Raw genomic sequence first — 19,647 nt, forward strand, 5'->3', positions numbered from 1 at the left:
CAAAAAGGATATTATAGAGTTGGAAAAGGTTCAGAAGAGGGCAACCAGAATGATCAAGGGGATGGAGCGACTCCCTTACGAGGAAAGGTTGCAGCATTTGGGGCTTTTTAGTTTAGAGAAAAGGCGGGTCAGAGGAGACATGATAGAAGTGTATAAAATTATGCATGGCATTGAGAAAGTGGATAGAGAAAAGTTCTTCTCCCTCTCTCATAATACTAGAACTCGTGGACATTCAAAGAAGCTGAATGTTGGAAGATTCAGGACAGACAAAAGGAAGTACTTCTTTACTCAGCGCATAGTTAAACTGTGGAATTTGCTCCCGCAGGATGCAGTAATGGCCACCAGCTTGGATGGCTTTAAAAGAAGATTAGACAAATTCATGGAGGACAGGGCTATCAATGGCTACTAGCTGTGATGGCTGTGCTCTGCCACCCTAGTCAGAGGCAGCATGCTTCTGAAAACCAGTTGCTGGAAGCCTCAGGAGGGGAGAGTGTTCTTGCACTCGGGTCCTGCTTGCGGGCTTCCCCCAGGCACCTGGTTGGCCACTGTGAGAACAGGATGCTGGACTAGATGGGCCACTGGCCTGATCCAGTAGGCTCTTCTTATGTTAATATTAACACAAATATATTTATATTCAGTATAATGTGAGATAAACAACATTTTTTACAATGCAGAATCTGCATCTAATTGCATGCAACTTCTCTCAAGTTTCAAAATAGGTTGTTGACAAGCTTGTGTAAGAGAAGGAGAAGCCATTCTTGGAAAGTGTGATTATATCAGTCAGCAGCACATTCCAAGTGAAAGGCAGTCCCCTGCCAATGCCCCCAAGTTCAGTGGGCCACTTATTCACTGGTTTGTTTATTGCAAAGTCATTTGCAAAAACAAAACCCTCTGCAATTAGTTATCTTATATCTGCCCACTAAGTTAATAAGTTCAATAGTCATGCACATACCACAAGGCAGTTTTGTGAATATCATTATTGTATGCATCTGTTTTTAACGGTTTAACATTTAGTTTATCTTTCAATGTTTAGATCATCTGTATTTTTTAAAAATGTAAATGTGTGCTAGGTGTTGTTTTCTGCCAACTACTATAATGTGCATACACAGCTGTGTTGAACACGCTGTGATCTTGATGTGGCTGACCTGTCCACTATAGTAGTCTTGCTTCTGTGGCTAATATTACTTTTCTTGATTAATTCAGACTGTAGAAGGCAGGGATGGGCAACGTGTGTCCCTCCAGATATTGTTAGACTGCAACTCCTCTCAGCCTTAGCCAGCATGGCCAGCAGCCAGTGATCATGGGACTTTTATTTCAACATCATCTGCAGGGCCAGAGGTTCAAAATATATTGTTTTCTTGTAAACCAGGGGCAGGGAACCTGTGGCCCTCCAGATGTTGTGGGCTACAACAGCCATCATACCTGGGGCTGATAGGTATCATAGTGCAGAACATCCAGAGGGCCACAGGTTCCTCACTCCTATTTTAAACCAGGGGGAGCTGAGGTCAGTTTAAGCAGTAAACTGTTTCTACTATCAGACTGATATATCATGAGTAGGGTTGTAAGGTCTCCGTTTTTTGCCCAGAGACTCCGGTTTTTGGAGGTTCTCTCCAGGTCTCCGGGTGAGTCACCTTAATCTCTGGACTCTTAGCTTTCATTTAAAACAAAATATAGTTTCTAGGTGGTCTGGTTGAAAGGTTATAAATCAAAATGTCAGCCCCCCGCAACTTCTGTTAGTACCAGCTGCTCTAATCCCCACCGTTTCAGATTTTTAGCCAGTAAGTGAAATCAGGGTTTTGATTCACAAGATTTGTTGACCCCAAGGCAATAACTAAACCCCATTTCCTTTTCCTGTTTGTCTAACTTCAGGAATTCAGTAAATATATAGCTTTCAGCAGCATAAAGAGTACTTTCTCTGTACAGGATTGGAACTTGCTTCTAAGTAAACATGCATAAGATTGCACTGCAACAGAAGATCACAGCAGGATCTTGGTAGGCATAAAAGTTGTACATGCAGGGTTTTTTAATTACTTGCAAAAAGTGGCATATTATACATTTTTATCTTTCAAATAATTTTTGAACAGAAGTTTTAAAAAGTGTACATGCTGCAGTGTTATACTTTTCTAATTAAGGAGTCAAACAATTTTAAATTTTACTGGACTGTTGAAGAGGGCAGCTTATTTGTCTTATTCATAACCTATTTTGAAAAACCTCCCAGTATGATGCTTTTCCAGGACTAAAGCTGCAGTGCTAATTCCACATACCTGGAGTTAACCCCACTGAACTCAGTAGGACTTACTTTTGAGAAACATGGTTAGGATTGTGCTGAAAATCAATGGGACTTTTGAGTGAACATAGAACATAGAAGAGGATTGTGTTGTAAAGCTTTCTGTCCTCCTCCAATCCTTTTTTTTTAAAAAAGCAGTTAAGCAGGGCTTAAGTGTCACTGCTTTTATTTGGCAGTAAACTAATAGTTTTTTTTTTAAAAAAGATCTGCAATGGCACAGTGGTTTTGACAATAGACAATAAACTATTATATGGGGTGTATGTATTTTTACATCTCCAGTGTGTGTGTATGTGGAATACTTCCAACAACCCTGTGGGTAGGGTTGGAAACCAAGGCAGCTCACAACAGGAGCCACCCTGGGCTCCTACTGGGAAGAAGGGTGGGATATAAATAATATAATTACTAAATAAATAAAATTGAGAAATAAAGCCATTTAAAATCCAATAACCATAAAACAAGAATAAAACAGTTGCAAAACAACTTAGAGTGGCATGATTTTGAATTTTGGGTTGGGTGAGTGAAGTTCCTTATCACTTGAAGTTGCAGTCCTGTGCATGCTTCCCTGTTTGAGTAAGCCCCATTTAATACATTGGGACTTGCTTCTGAGTAAACACTCATAGATTGCACTATACGTATCTTTAGAGATTGTGTAAATAATAAACATCTTTGTCATTCATGCTTATATAAATATTTCTTCATACTATGTCTTGATAGGTATCTGATTTCACGGTAGAGTTGTAAATTATTATTTACAAATTATTATTTCCTCTACATTTTAAGTGTGCCCTTCTTCCTTGGGGTGGTCATGGTCCCCCTCTGTTTTCACCCTGAGGGGTAGAATAGGCTGAGATGGTGCATAGCCCAGTAAACTTTGTAGCTTATTTCCACTTTACAATTTAATTAACATGATTTATATGCAGGCAAAGTTAATGAAGTAATTAAGATCCACATAATACATTTAAAGTACATCCAACTTGCATTTAAAGCACATGACTTCCCCCAAAGAATCCTGGGAAGTGTAGTTTCCCTCTCAGTTATAGTTCTCACCACTCTTATCAAACAACAGTTCCCATTATTCTGTGGTGGGATTCATGTGCTTCAAATGTATGTTGAATGTGCTTTAAATGCATGGTGTGGATCTGCCCTAGTACACTGTGTATTCATTAGTGAATTGAAATGAACAATTTTAAAAGAGACTTTTTTAAACAGTGCTATTGCCTGGAATCCTGGAGAGCTAATGCTAGTCCCTGTCATTAGTACTGAGCTAGATGATATCAAATGACCTGAGTCAGTATAAAAGAGGGAAGAGACCCAAAGGCCACAGTGACTCCGAAATGTATTTATGTATTTTATTTACAACATTTATATACCGCTTTAATTTAAAAAAATTCAAAGCAGTTTATACAAATTAAAACAACATTATTGGTAAAAACAGTTAAAGGTAGATATTTAAAAACATTCAAAATAATAAAACCAACAATGAATTAAAAACAGATAAAAAGCACAATAGCTTCTACATGCCTGGGTAGGCTTGCCTAAACAAAAATGTTTTTAGCAGGTGCCAAAATTAGTACAATGAAGGTGCCTGCCTAATGTAAATGTTCCTTGAGCCATCTGATCTGGCCACGGTGACACATGCCTTGGTTACATCCCGTTTAGATTACTGTAACATGCTCTACTTGGGGCTGCCTCTGAAGACTGTTCGGAAACTTTAGCTGGTGCAACGAGCTGAGGCCAGAATGCTAACTGGGGCTGGATACAGGGATCATACAACTCCCCTGTTACAGCAGCTCCACTGGCTGCCAGTTTGTTTCTGGACACAATTCAAAGTGCTGGTTATGACCTACAAAGCCCTATACGGCTTAGGTCCAGGCTATCTGTCAGACCGTATCTCCCTATATGAGCCTGCCTGGGCTCTGAGATCCTCAGGAGAGGCCCTTCTCTCAATCCCCACATCTACACAAGTACATTTAGTGGGGATGCGAGATAGGGCCTTTTCGGTGGCTGCCCCTAGGCTCTGGAATTCCCTTCCTAGGGAGGCAAGAATGGCCCCCTCTTTGCAACCCTTCTGTCGGCAGGTAAAGACTTTTGGAGCTGAAGGTTGCTAAGGTCATGGCTTGAAGAGGGTGCTGCATTGTTATTGTTTAATTGTACTATTTTAAACTCAGGTGATTTATTAAGTGTATGTTTGAACGGTTTTAATATTGTAAATAGTTTAATTCCATTTATTTTAGATTATTGTATGTTCTTAATTATATATATTTTTATCTGGAAGCCACCTTGAGTTCCAGTTTGGAAAATAGGGCGGGGTAAAAATAAAGATAATAAATAAATAGGCAGTGAGTTCCAAAGAGTAGGTACTGCCACACAAAAGGACTGATTTCTTACAAGAGCAGAACATGTACTATGTGGAACCAGTAACATGGAAAGCATACCTTGAACTTGGCCTGGAAGCAAATCAGCAACCAGTGCAGACTTCAGAGCAGATGTATTATGTGCTGATAGGGTCTCACTCATGTGAGCAATCGTGCTGCAGCATTCTGCACTAACTGCAGTCCCCAGATCAAGCTGTACTGCATGGGGATTTCTGTGAGCTTGGTTGACTGGCTGCCAGGATTTTTTAAATTTTGGTTAGAAACCCTGTCTGGTTGTGGGATGCTGAGTTTTCTGTCTTACTCATAGGAATCTTTTTGTGGTTGCTATGGTATTGCATTTAGGAAATAATCACTGTCTTTTTTAGCCACTCACTAATTCGTGAGTTGGAGAAGGTTCAAAGCTCTTTTTAAAAGAAGGTTTTGGACCTACCTGTTGGTATTCCTGTTGCGCATGTTTGTGCAGAAGTGGGTTGCCCTTCAGTTCAGGCCAGAATACTGGTTTGTCTCCTAAATTTTCACAACAGAGTATTAGCTTTGCCAGCCTCCCGCTTGGTCTCCATAGCTTATAGCTCGCCCTTAAATGCCCAAGAGAGAGTTGCTGCTTTAATACACTTGTTAGAGAATTTGATACTAAGCTGACTGAAATTCAGTTATTGTCTAAAGTACAGTTAAAGCTGTTTGTGTACAGGAGAGCTTCTTTAGCTGATATGCTAACTCTCCATTTTTCAAGATTCTCCAGGCTGTATCCATGCTTTAAAACAGACCATCAGAAAACTAATTACTTAGAGGTAATTACTTTAGCTCCACGCTTTTACTAAGTTAAGGTTTAATGTCACGCCTTCTTCCTTTCTTGATGGGCGTTATAAAAAACTTCCCTTAAAACACAAGTTTTGTGTGTTTTGTAAAACAGCTATAGAGGATGTCCTTCATTATGTTACCCAGTGTCCTTTATATAAAGATCCTCACGAGAAATATCTGTCTGAATTTAGTCACAGGAAAAATTTTGCTTCACCAAGTGAGTTTGTGTGTTTTTTGTTATATTTTTTTTCTTGTTAAAGAAATATATATCTCATTGTGTGTTTCCTTATTTGCCCTGGTAGCTAGGAATTTAAGAGCTAGATTTGTGTCTCAGCTTTGAATGATCTATGTTTGTAATGGCATATTGCTAAACAAATAAAACGATTATGGTGGTGGTGGCGGCACTGTCTTTTGTTTTTGTTTTTCTATTTGCATTTCATTTACCTCTGTCATCACTTTACATACATAGAAGCAACAACAGTGGTTCCATGTGATCAGCTCAACCCACTTAAACCCGTTGATGATGCACATTGTTGTTTGCATGATGGTTTGTTTCTTGCACAATAGCGGTAGAAGAGAATTCACATAGTGGGAAGTGTGGCTTCAATTGCTGTTGTTTCAGGCAGGGGGTTGTCAGCCCTGTTTTAATATGGATATTGTTGCAGATGATCCCTAGTCAAGCCTTACCGACAGCACAATCCTAACAATATCTACTCAGAAATAAGTCCTGTTGAGTTCTCTGGGGCTTAGTCCCTTAGTAATGTGTTTAGAATTGCACCCTTTAGGGGCATCCATCTTTACTTCTGAGTGATCCCATCTCCACTGGCCTGGCCTGAGGGCACTTTAACCCTTCTTGCCAGAAGCAAATAGGCTTCTGTTAAATGTTCCTTACAGGCTGTCTAAGCAGGTAGAAAGAAATGATCCCAGCACTTCAGCTGGACCTGGAAACGCCCCCATTTAGCTAAGGTTTCTATGTTAATTTCCAATTAGAGAATTTTTTTGTTTAAGTGGTATGCTCCAAGCAACTGTGGTTGATGCCTAATGTATCATGCTTAATGACATCACTACGGCCCGTCCCCAATGATATCACTAGGGCACATCCCTGAAATCTCATTGGGATGTTTCTGATCTGGCAGTCCTAATCATGAGACTCCATGGTAGAAAAACTACAGTAGTAGCTTTTACAAGAAGAGATTATGGAAGAGAAAAGTGTAAGCCAAGTATACACTTGACTAGAATACAAGAGAGACATATATCATAATTCTGGGTAGGTTATCCAAGACTCTTGTGTTACTATAATTATCACTGACTGTAGAATATTTATCTGTCTTGGTGACAGTTTTAATAAATAGGCCTACATAAGACTATCAAATGACACCTGTGTAACTGAAATTCTGGAAGGTGTCAACATTGTTTAATATGCTTGAAAGCTTAGTTTGGATTAGAAGATGTTGAGAGCTAGTTTATATGATTACCCAGTAAGGTAGAAAGTTACCAAAACTTGGGGAGTGTTGTGGAGGCAACAAACAGGGTGAGAGGAAGAGAGATTGTTATGAAGAAAGTAATATAAGATAGTAAAAATATATCAGATTGGTACACACTGTTATATTGATCAGGATGAGACAAAGGATAAAATAGAACTTCTTTATTTAACAATTCTTAAACAGTAAAACATCTGACCTTGTACTGTGCTAGACATCACCCAGCACACACAATACTGACTAACTACAATAGCTAAATCAGTCTAGCTCCCCCTAGGATGTGTCATATCCTCTGGAGAAAGTTAATTCTTTCTTTGCTGTGCTTCTAACTTAAGACACATTTCACTATGCACACCTCTGTTTCAGTTGTTTACAAAGTTTTTTTTTTCTCTCAGTATTCCCTCTCATTATTCATTTCCTACTTCTGGGATTGTGGGCTTGCTATCTGCACAAATATCTGTGTACTACTTCAGTAACTTTGCTGGTGTGGGCAGAAAGGGTCACACCAGGGCTGACTCCAAAGGGCAGCTAGGTGGGGCCCTGGCCAAGGGTGCCTGGGGGGGCCTTGAGGGGCCCCTCCGCTCCCCTTCTGTAATCCGCGGAGCTTCCGAGCCACCTGCCATTCCCTCACTCCACCTACCTTTCTCTGCTGACTTCTTTTGTGGCTGTGTGCAGTGCATGCGCAGCCCTGCCATTAACCAAGATGGCATCCGAGGTTTCCCTAAGGTGCTGATGCCCCTGATGCCAGAGATTGTAGCACGCATGAGTGCCATCAACCAAGATGGCGGTGGAGGCTTCAGCCCCTTAAGGAAACCTTGGCTGCCCTTGGTTAATGGTAGTGCTGCATGTGCAGGCCACATAGCTGCAAAAGACAGGAGACAGGTAGGTGGGGTGCACGCGTGGCTGTGCGTGCACACGTGTGTGTGTGCGCGCACATACTGGGACCCAGGACAAGCTGGTGCCCAAGGGCCCCAGGTCACACAAACATCTTGAGTCAGCTTTCTGGGATGTTGAAGCAGCCATAGTTGTACAAGTTCAAAAACAAACTAAAGTTAACCACTGTGTAGATGGAGATGGCTGAATAAATGGACACACAGGCTTTTTAAAAGTGGAAAACTGTAATAAAGGTGAATAAAGGTGAATAGAACAACAACTATGATGAAGGGCATTGTTCACTGTTCATCACACCAAACACAAGAGATATTCTGGTTAATGAGATACTAATATAGAAATGAAGTGCTAATTGGGACAAGGCAAAGGATCTGATCTACATCTTTGTATGTTACCTCTGGTGTACTTAGGTGGTGTTTTCTTTATAAAAAGGAACTAGTACAGCCTTTTTCTCTCTGCCCTAACACAATCTGTGTAGAATGGTGCTCTATACAGATGTAGTGCAGTATGAAATTATGTTTGATCTAGACAAATAACTCTTCTCAAAAGGAAATTGACCCAAAAGCTTTGGTCTTTGTTTGCTTTTAGACACCAGGTCAAGAGACTACCATCCAATCAAGTAGTGGTTGACTGAGCTGGTTTTATTCTATTGCTGTTGTCTATTTTATTGTTGCTACTTCTACTATTTTTTGTTGTCGTGGGTTATATGTGTAGGATTACATGACCTGTGAACTGCCTATGATAGACTAAAAGAGACGAATGCAGGGCAAATTTTATTAATTAAGATTTAATAAATAAATAACATTTCCCCCCAAGATAAATACGTGTGAGCTGGATAACACCAGCTGATCTAGTGATGGATTTCTTTAAGGACAGGTTCAGATAACCATACTGGGTGGTATCCTTTTAAACAGTTCTGCTAACACAAAGCCTTTTAGTTGCACAGTGAAACTTCCACACCCTCTTCTCTAGCTGCTTTTGCCTCCTGTGAAACTCTTACATCTGTTCTGAGGGTTCCCCCAACCCTCCAGAGCAGATTTAGGGGTCCTGCAGGGAGAGATGTGTGCAGAGAAATTCCATTGTGCAGCTAAAAGTTCTTCTGCTAGGGGAACTGTTTAATTGGATGCTGCCCACTGTATTTAAGTATGGTAGGCAAAATATAATTGGCCACACATCCTTTCTGATCTTGTAAAGGTATTATTCAGGTATGCAGTGTTTCTCTGTCTAAAACAAATTGCCCTTCATCTTACTCCTATAATAACAAAACTCCAATGCCAAAGTAAACTTGATTTTGCACATATAATGGCTACACAATTTTGAATGAAAATTGATTTTATTTTAAATATCCATGGCAGAAACTGGTTATAAGCCATTGCCTGGGAGTGGGGAGGAATATAGTTTAAGGGGATATAGTAAATATAAGATAGTTTAGTAAGTTCTATTTTTTATGTGTAGACTGTATTTTGATTATTGATGTTGTGTTAGATTTGTAACATTCTAAAATTCAATAAAAAGTGTGTGTGTGTATATATATAAAAATAAAGAAAGTGGTTATAAGCAGGTTTGATTTTAATACAGCTGTCTGACAGAACGTAAGGAAACACTCTCTTGGTTTATGGTGAAATAAGTAAAAAGTGGTTACAAAGCAAATTTAACAGAAAATTAAAGAAAGAATTATAATGAACAGAAGAACTAAAAGGTTAACAGCATGTATTTTGACTCTGTTTACTGTGGAAAACTGATCTGCAAAGCTGGTTTCTCACCTTCATGTTTTAAACTATGATGGTGAATAATAAGTATATGCTAATGAACTGTCTGTTATAGAATACTAATTAGTTTCATGACATTTACTACCTTCTGAAAACTCCAGGAGCTTCAGCAACTGGTTTTAAGCTCAAGAGTGCATTATGACCTTTAGATTAATTTGTTGTTCTAGCTGGATTAACATTTTATTAGGTACGCTCGGGGAGGAGGTGATAACTGTCATGAGATTTCATTGTAAACGTAATGATAATTCTAAGAAAATGTGAATAAACCTCCTAAAGCTGGATCGGATAGTAGTGTCTTCCAAAATAGCAAAAATACTTGCAAGTATCTAAGAATTGTTAATTTGTAGGCAGACAGGTATTCAGCATTTTATTTCAATAAAGGTGCATTTAGTTTGACATAATAAGAAAGGAACATGTTGCAAGTTGTAGCATCTTAATTTTTCTACTGTTTCCCTAAAATTTATTGGGGATCCACTTAATTTCCTAACTGCAATCTGCTTTTCTTAGCAGGGTAAACTTTCTGTTATAACTGTATTCATAACTTTCCATATATGATTCTGAATCTAGTTAATTTCTTGAAACCATTTGGATTATAAGTATGATTCCTGCGTCAAAGGTAACAAGCTACCCTGACTCGATAAGTTTTAGCAGAGTTGTTGAGTGCCCTTGCAAAGGAAGGTATTATAATAGCAAGGCCATTAATATACACACAACCACCTTTGATACTTTAAACTTGGTTTAAAGCAAGGATGGGGAACCTTAGGCCCAGGGCCAAATGCAGCCCCCTCGGCCTCTTTCTGGTCCTCAGAACTCTCCCAGGTCGCATACCACTTATCATAGGCCTGGCTGGAATGTAACCTTGAACTGTTGTGATGCCCATTGCTTGGTTGGAACTGTGAGGTATATTTGTATGTGGAAACCTCTGGCTTTTGTATAGCTGTAATGTAGCCTACTGTACAAGGGAAGATGTCGCATCCATTACTTGTTCAGTATCTGTTGATTAAAACTTGCAACCCTACTGTATGTACCGTTTCCAAAAAATACCCCATGCAAACTTTGCACCAAAAAATAACATATTAGTGAAGAAGACTGAAATTCTGTGCTCAAAATAAATCGTACAAATAAATAAAACTTCTTAATTTTGTCCTGTGTGGGTTAGACAGGAAGTCTTCTGGTTCAAGGGCAGCATCACTCAGATTTCTCTGGTACACTTCTAGTACTAAATAAATGTCAAATAGCTCTTGGTACTTAGAGTAACAGAGTAATACAGCCACACAGATAGCAAAATCAGATTGTATTAAATATATTCATGGAATACTCTTTGATGTAGTGGAGACTTCCATAAATGGAATTGGGAAAGAGGCAATTTTAACAAATTTCCCCTTCCCTAATGCCTCCCAAATTGGCACCAGAGGGAACAGCACTGAAGGAATATAGAGGACTTCAGAAGGAAGGAGGACAGTGTGGTTATTGCCTCAATCTTCCTCAGTCAATGAGTGCTTTATTCAAAGACCCTTCTGTGAGTAGAAGGAGAGCATTGGGCCAGAGCTTGGAAAAGTTACTTTTTTGAACTACAACTCCCATCAGCCCCAGCCAGCATGGCCACTGGATTCGGCTGATGGGAGTTGTAGTTCAAAAAAGTAACTTTTCCAAGCTCTGGAACCCATAGACCTGATGTTTGTATGCTTATTGCATTACTCTTGAATTATACAACAATAATTTTAAAAGGTGGAAGGTAGATTACATTGAAACTATGTGCTGCTTTACATGTTCTTATACATAATAATTACTTGACACTTCTTAGCTTGCAGCAGATTTCTATAACTGATTCCATGGAAAAGCAGGAAACTTCTCAATAACATGAAGCTTCTATTTGTGGTGTTTAATATGGATGGCTCATCCACACTTGCAGTCATAAAATGAGGACCATAAGTCTGGGACTCAACTCTTAATTATGGGTCATGTTCACTTACCACTGTAAAAGCTGCTGCTGTGAGGACAAACTCCTTTGCAATGGCTCTTCCTTCCCCACTCTATAGGTGATTGCAACTCATTCCTGTTGCATTCTTGGATCTCTGCATTGAGGCCAGAACTGCAAGTTCAACTTGAGCTGCTCGATGTGGAGAATTTCTCCCCTTTCCCCAATAGAAACATGCTGCAGGTGTGATGAAGCTTCTGTTTCTATTCATGGAACACTTTTTGCTTCGTTAGGGCAAAAATGAGTAAATATGCTGTCTTTTTCCTTGGATATCATGATTAAGATTGAATACTGTCTCTAATTTACATGTGCAGAATATTCTGGTGCTGTCTTCTGTCTTCAATAGAGCTGCTTATGATTATAATCAAGCTACAAGGCACCAAGTTTTGATTTGTAGGGTGGAAGGCCTAACTGAGTTAGGTAGAAGGCCTAACTGAGTTGGGTGTTCTAAAAAAAATAACACCCTCGTGCTTGATACTATATTTATTTATGTCATTCATGTAGCCAAATATACTGTAGCTGAAACTTCCCAGCAAGAACTAGAGCACCAGGACACGAATAAAAGCTTATCAGTTTTGATTTCTCAATGCACAAGAGTTACTTTACATGTTATGACCATCAATCCATGTGATATTCATATGTTCCTATGTATGATTTTGTGTTTTGTTTTCATGGTTAAATTAATCTGTCTCTATTTGTCCCTTTAGGTACAGGGCTGGGGAACCTGTGGCCTTCCAGATGTTGACTCCCAACACCCTTCATCCATAATTATTGGCCATGCTGGCTGGGGCTGCTGGGAGTTGGAGTCAGGGTCGGCCCTAGGGGTGGGTGATCTAGGTGAATCCCTGGAATGCTGAGCTGATCTTGGAGGAGCACTAAGCTGAGCCAACAGGGACACTGAGCTGACCTCAGTGGCTATGGTTTTTTTAATGTACTGTCCGAACTGAGCTAGGGTGGCAAAAAAAAGTGTCTATAACCTTTTTTTCAAGGTTCTACAAGTTGTCTGGGTACTAATTACAAAAATGATCTTCCTTCAATTAGCATTAAAGTATGTTTCTTAATTTCCAGCTGATGTCATTAACACTAGGTAAAAATCAGTGGAACACAGCTTTACTTTGAGGCAACATTACAAAACACAGTACTTCAAATACTATAAGCGCTGTATAAGTAATAATAAAATATAGTCATAAGAGGTCAGCTGGCTACCTTTTTCTTTATAATTTTTAAAGATAAAAATAATGAGTATTTTAAAATAAAGGATGGTTACCAATGGATAGGAACACTACAAAACAAAAAATATTAAAAGTAAAATCTGTTAAAACTGAGGAGGGAGTGTTGGAGCTCAGCGAGAAGAACTTGCAGCAGGAGCCATTTTGTGTATGTGAGAAAATAGACCTACAACTCCATGATGTGTACAATTCTCTGAGAGTCCTCCTTTGAGAGCCACCCACACCACATGATAGAGAATTCATTGGGATCTTAGAACTGGAGCAGGAGTGCACTGAAAGCAGAGCAGCAAATAAGAGGCAGCTTGCTCTGAGAGTTTTTCATAGGCATTGCTGGGGAAAAGCCTGGGAGTAGCAGGGTCTGTTATGCTACTATGTTTTGCAACCCTGCACAAGCCATACAAATCTAATAAATAAATAAATAAATAAACTTGGTTATACTGTAAAGCTGCCGGGCTGCTGGGGGGGGGGGCTGGGGCAATTGACCCCAGGCCCCACAAAGCAAGTACTTTCTTAGTTCCTGTGCATACTAGTGGCCCCTGCCCTGCCCCTGCCCCATTGCTCACCAGAATTCTTGGCATTTTATTTAAAGTTTTCATAAAGCTTTTTAAAATTGCTTTTTAAAAATGTGTTTTTTAAATTTGTATATTTGTATATTTGTTTACTTGTAAACCGTGCAGAGAGCTTTGGCTATGGGGCGGTATATAAATGCAATTAATAATAATAATAATAATAATAAAAAGAAGAAATAATGGTACATTAGAGTGCAAGATGACACTGAATATGTAATTGTAACATAATAGGACATCTGCCTGGCCATGAGGAAGTAAGTATTTTGCATAGTTGTGTGTGAACAGAATAGATGCTAATTTGATGCTTAAGCTGGCTGTAACAGGGTGGTTTATAACAGATGCCATTGGAGGTTGCTGATTCATAGGGTTGCCTTAAGTTGTATTGGACTTGAACGCATATAACAACAACTGGGAGGCGGGAAGGGAGGGGCCTGATTATTAGCTAAGTCTGCAGCCCAACTAAAGGAGAATAAACCAATCACAGCAAGGTAATGTCTTTCTTTATGTCTGGCCGGCAACAGAGATAAGGCCTGTGACTGGCCCAGGCCTAGTCGCCTCAGTTACAGTTTTTTTTGTAAAGACAGAACGAAGGCTTTAGGGATGGATTCTGTGGCAGAGTAGGCAGTCTGTTCTTGTCACAGAAAGACCTCCAGGCCCAGTAGGGAAAGAGTTCAAGTAGTGAATGTGTGAATGAATGCCACCTAAGATTTTCAGGTAAGGTGCCGCTAAAGAGTAATTTTCTGTGGCCATTACCACAAGGAAAGGCATAGGAATGGTGTGAGGCCAGGTCTTGAGAGGAAGCCTCACTGACTGAGAAGTGGAAAAGACTAGCAGCAAGCCAGACCCAGAAGACTGTGAGACTGAGCCCCAGGAAGCAGAAAGAAGCTCTGAAGGGATTTGAAGGAAGTACTCAGGAGAAGTAGAACCTGATCTCTATTCCCTTATCCCCATGTAAGAAAAAATGAAGCACATCTGTCATTCTGTGTGATTCCAGGGCAAGGAGGAGCTGTGGATGATAATTCTCATATAGTTTGTGCATGCAAGTAATTCCTGCACACGGTCCCCAGCTTTGTATGCACACACATTGTCCTTGTAGGGGGCAGCAGCAGGGCCCCCAAAATCACACCTGCACTGGGCCCCATAAACCCTCTGAGTGGCCCTGCAAAGTTGACCACAAGGGTGTGTGTGCCAAAGGCACTCCTTGCTCAAGGCACTATTTATCCTAGGACCAGCCGGGCTGGACCCCATCAATATCTGGAAGGACACAGGTTTTCCATCTTAATGTAGAGTACCCTCTATATGGCAGGATCTGGGCTGGTATTTTATTCATGTTTTATTTTGTTTTGTATTTACTATAGTATTTCTTGCCATGACCGGTGATAGTTGTCAGGACAGAGTGCCTCATAGATTATTTCCACTATTCTTGGATTGCTACTTACTAGTCGTGACTGCAGAATAGAAGATATACAACATCTTAAATAATCTTGTTTATGCTCCAATAATCACTCAAGACATCTTGAAGAATCTGAGCAAGAGGAAAATATCAACAGTACTTTCCTATCACTGTAGCGGGTCTGAATCCATTCCACCATAGAGATGAAAGTAATATGCAGTTGTTGACTTTCACCTCTCCAGTGAAAAGGTTTATCCAGACCCAACTACTGTGCAGAAGGAAATGCTCATTATAGACCATATGATAATGTGCAACATTTTGCCTAAGGTCCATCTACAAACACTGCCAAGCGCTGGAACTGAAGTTGAGATTTTTCCTCCTTGGCTTGTGTGGGTAGTCTGAAGCAACTTCTTTGCTGTGGAGGCAAAATAGACATTGACAAAAAAATAGACAACTTGCAGAGATTAGGAAAAAGCATGTCAGTTGCAACCTCTCTGTTCCTGATGGTTAAAGACTTTGTACACAATTCTCAGTTTAAGCAGATGTTATACATCCAATTTTTCCCTCTGATAATTTTTGCAAGGATTTGTGCAGCTACTGAAACTTTGTTTTTCTTATCGGAACAAAGGGGAGTTCCATCAATCCCTGGGAAAATAAGACAAATGAAGACTTGTGAAACATTTTACTGTGTATAAAAGGTAATGAACTGTTTAACATAGTCATAAAAGTCACTCTAAAATAAACTTTTTAAAGAGCATCAGAGCACTTTTTAAAGAGTAGGCAGGGTCACAGTAGTGGGTGACGCTACTACTATTCTATTGGCATAGCGTCAACAGTATATTAGAAAAACAAACATCTTCAGAGGTTGATGTTTGCTGATAGACAGGAAGTAAAATCAGACCAAAATAAAATTATGATTGACAGGAAAAGGGGTGGAAACAGAATGACACAATCCATGAGTAAAGTAATTGGAATGAAAATGTATAATGTAAAGTCACTTCAAAAGGGTCCATAAAGAATATATACATAGTAACTTTAATCCAAGGACTTGCACAAAGGACGAGGGCTTCCTGGATTTTTAGTTATTTTTCCTTTCCAGCTGCAGCTTCCTACTCAACATAGCATTCTGTTTCAGAATGTTTGCCCAATCTTCAGGAGTAGATTTTCATGAGGCACAGCAGCCGACAGAGGGAAGGGGGTGAATGGGTCTCTCTTATGATCACAGAATGAAAGTTCATGATGATGCAGGTGTGCATGTGTTGTGCGTCACAAGAACATTAAATACCACATTAATGTCCTGCAGTTAGCAGGATTCTATCCTTAATAGCATTGACTGTTTATATGCCTTTGAATTAAGTTTCTTTTTTTTAAAGAAGTAGTATCTGATGAGGGACTAAGGGCTACATTTGACAAGACAGTGGGAAATTTGTGATCTGTGGACTGCAGTGCTGGGGAAGGTGGAGATCAACCATATAAAAATAATCTTCCCCATTCCTAAAAGCTGCTATTTAATTACTCTCATGGTTGCTGAAGTAGTGCTTTGTAACACACTAACAGAAAAGTGCTTAATGATCAAGGGGATGGAGTGACCTGTTCATGAGGAAAGGTTGCAGCATTTGGGGCTCTTTCATTTGGAGAAAAGGTGAGTAAGAGGTGATGTGATAGAAGTGTATAAAATGATGCATGGCATGGAGAAAGTGGACAGAGAAAAGTGTTCCTCTCTCATGATGCTAGAACTCATGGACATCCAATGAACCTGAATGTTGGATGATTCAGCACAGACAAAAGAAAGTACTTCTTCACGCAGCGCATAGTTAAACTTTGGAATTCACTTCTACAAGAGACAGTGATGGCCATCAACTTGAAGGCTTTAAATGAGGAGTAGATGAATTCATGGAGGATAAGGCTATCAATGACTACTAGCCATGATGGCTATGCTCTGCCTTTGCTGTCAGAAGCGATGCCAGTTTCTGGAAACAGCGAGAAAGGAGAGTGCTGTTGTGCTCAGCTCCCGTTTGTGGGCTTCCCATAGGCATCTGGCTGGCCACTGTGAGAAGAGAGTGCTGGACTGGATGGCCCATTGGCCTGATCCAGCAGGTGGTTCTTACATTCTTAATATCTTTCAAATTATGTGCTGTGTCAGATGAATAACAGTAAAATATGCATGCTTGATGCCAGCTTAGCAAGAATAATCGTGTTTGTGATTGCAGGTTGATACCCATATCCATGCTGCTGCCTGTATGAACCAGAAACATTTGCTGAGGTTCATTAAACATACTTATCAAACTGAGCCAAACAGGATAGTGGGGGAGAAAAAAGGCAAGAAGATAACTTTAAAGCAGGTGTTTGAAAACCTCCATATGGATCCCTATGACCTCACTGTAGACTCACTAGATGTCCACGCAGTAAGTATATTTTAATCTGTAAATGAAACTGAATATGAAGATCAAGATTTTGTCAATGAACCCTAGTATAGGGGAGAACATTTTTCCTGTGCCTTTGTGTGTTTTTTGTTAGTGAATATGTTTTCAACTACAACTTTGATGCTTTGTTACTGCACAAATAGAGGTAAATAAATGTTTTGTAATAATATGCTTTAACAATATGCGAGTAGTTAAAAACTGATATTCAGTTTATTTTCTTGAATAAGGATTTCCTCTCTTATCTTAGGATCGCCAGACATTTCATCGATTTGATAAATTTAACTCCAAATATAATCCAGTTGGTGCAAGTGAGCTGAGGGACTTGTATTTGAAAACGGAGAACTATCTTGGTGGTGAATACTTTGCTCGTATGGTGAAGGTACACATCTTTTGTATCCCCTTGGTCACTGTTTCTTAGTGCCTTCTGGAAGAAGAATTATAGTGTCATGTGAAGTATACTACTTGCAGCATATGCCACTGAGCCAAGGAGGTGCTGAGACCCCAAAGCAACTGAACTCCATATAGAATGTGAGATATTATGTATTCCAGACACCAGGGCTGGTGCCAGGCATGCCAGGGCCCTTGGGCACCAGCCTGCCCTGAGCCCCAGCACCCACACGCATGCCCCATCTACCTTTCCCTTGAAGTGAATATTGCCTGCACTGTGCGTGCATGCCTGCCATCAACCAAGATGGTGGCCGGGGCTTCCCTAAGGGGTTGATGCCTCCATTGACATCCTGGTTGATGGTACGCGTGCGGATACCTGCCATCAACCCCTTAGGGGAACCTCGGCCGCCATCTTGGTTGATGGCAGGCATGTGCCTGCAGCGCAGCCAGCATTTACTTCAAGGGAAAGGTAGGTGGGGCATGCAGGTGGGTGGGCTTGTGTGGTAGTACAGGGGTGCCTGGGAGCTCCCTCTCTGTGATCCACAGCAAGGTTGGGAGCAGACACTGCTGCAGATTGCAGAAGGGAGCGCTACCCACCACCCTAACGAGGGGCCCTTCAGGGGCCCTCGGCCAGGGCCTGACCTGGTTGCCCTCTGATGCCGGCCTGCCAGACACCATCCCTGTAAGTTTGACGTACTCTAACATAGTTGCTGGTTGAAACATCAGGCTATTATAAATTGATGGAAAGCAATAAGTGGCAGCATGCTGGCACTCAGGCTTTTGAGTCCACTATGGCTAGGTCATCATCAGCTCCTAACACAGGAACACATGCTCCTAACCAAGAACAGAAGGAATGCTGTTTTGTAGTCATTGTTAGAACTCTATCCAATTATTGTTTGAGATTACTTAAGTGCATTGCTCAGTAGTAAGGCTCGTGCTTTTTGTGCTGTGTGTTTGTGTGTTATGACATTTTTGAGATGTAGCATTTCTCTGGAAATCTCAGATCCTAGAGTTAAATGCTGTGATCCGTTGTCAAATATCCCTTAGGAAGACTGGAAGCTGCCTTATACTGAGTCAAGCCATTGGTTAATCTAGTAGTGTCTATACTGATTAGCTGTGGCTTTCCAGATTTTCTGTCAGGAGACTTCTCAAGGCCTACCTGGAGATGCCAGGGTTTGAACCTGGGACCTTCAATATGCAAAGCACATACTTTTCATTTTATTCATTTTTATTTCATAAAAAATAAATAAAAACCCAGCATCAGATTCTAAAAAGAGTCTCTGCACCCTGACTTGCATCACTTTCAGCCAACTTGTTTCTCTTTCTACCTCTGCCCTCAATTCTGTCTCCTGACTTTTTTTATCTTCCTCTCTCCTAACTAGAGGATTGAACCTTTTGATGGCTGCAATATCCAAGACTGGAGCGAGATTCCCTGTATTCAGAACATTAACATACTTTTGTTAAATCCCTTAACCCCCAATAAGGTGTCATGCAAAACCATTCATAATAATTAAAATGGCCAAGCAATTTATAGGAGTTCAGCTAAGAATCTCCCCCTCTTAGCCAGTTCATTGAGACATACTTCACATCAGGGTGAATAGTACAGGAGTGAGGAAAATTGTCCTGGATAGCCCTTGTTGGAAACAATAAGACAGAAATATGCTGCCTATGTGTATGTGAACGGGGGAGTCTTGCCTCTGGGAAAATGAAGTGCACCAAAACAGCACTAACATCCTGAACCATTGATTTCAATGGACATTTTGTCCATATTATGATTTGCAGGGAGTGGGTGTGTGATAATCTATGTATTGCTCCTTGCAGAAATGTAATAAGACTTATTTTTAATAGGAAGTTGCCCGTGAACTAGAAGAAAGTAAATACCAGTACACAGAACCTCGGCTGTCAATTTATGGGCGTTCTCCTGATGAATGGCAGAATTTAGCTAAATGGTTCATTAGGCACAAAGTTTATTCACCTCACATGCGTTGGATTATTCAGGTTCCTAGAATCTAGTAAGTATCTGTGGTTTTTTTCTTAGCTTTGTGAGTGTACTTTCATTTCTTTCAC

At 40.3% G+C, this 19,647-nt stretch overlaps 1 protein-coding gene across 2 annotated transcripts in view; it reads left to right on the forward strand.

The window, feature by feature from the left end:
* The window catches only part of AMPD3 (adenosine monophosphate deaminase 3), a 63,135-nt gene that overhangs the window by 27,493 nt on the left and 15,995 nt on the right, over window positions 1–19,647 (forward strand). For both annotated transcript variants that reach the window (XM_061610399.1, XM_061610398.1), the window contains exons 7-9: window positions 16,981–17,175; window positions 17,441–17,572; window positions 19,429–19,592. In XM_061610399.1, coding sequence (XP_061466383.1) covers window positions 16,981–17,175; window positions 17,441–17,572; window positions 19,429–19,592 — 491 coding nt within the window. The remainder of the gene's footprint in view (window positions 1–16,980; window positions 17,176–17,440; window positions 17,573–19,428; window positions 19,593–19,647) is intronic.

Source organism: Rhineura floridana, chromosome 2, assembly GCF_030035675.1.
Source record: "Rhineura floridana isolate rRhiFlo1 chromosome 2, rRhiFlo1.hap2, whole genome shotgun sequence".
Lineage (NCBI taxonomy): Eukaryota > Metazoa > Chordata > Lepidosauria > Squamata > Rhineuridae > Rhineura > Rhineura floridana.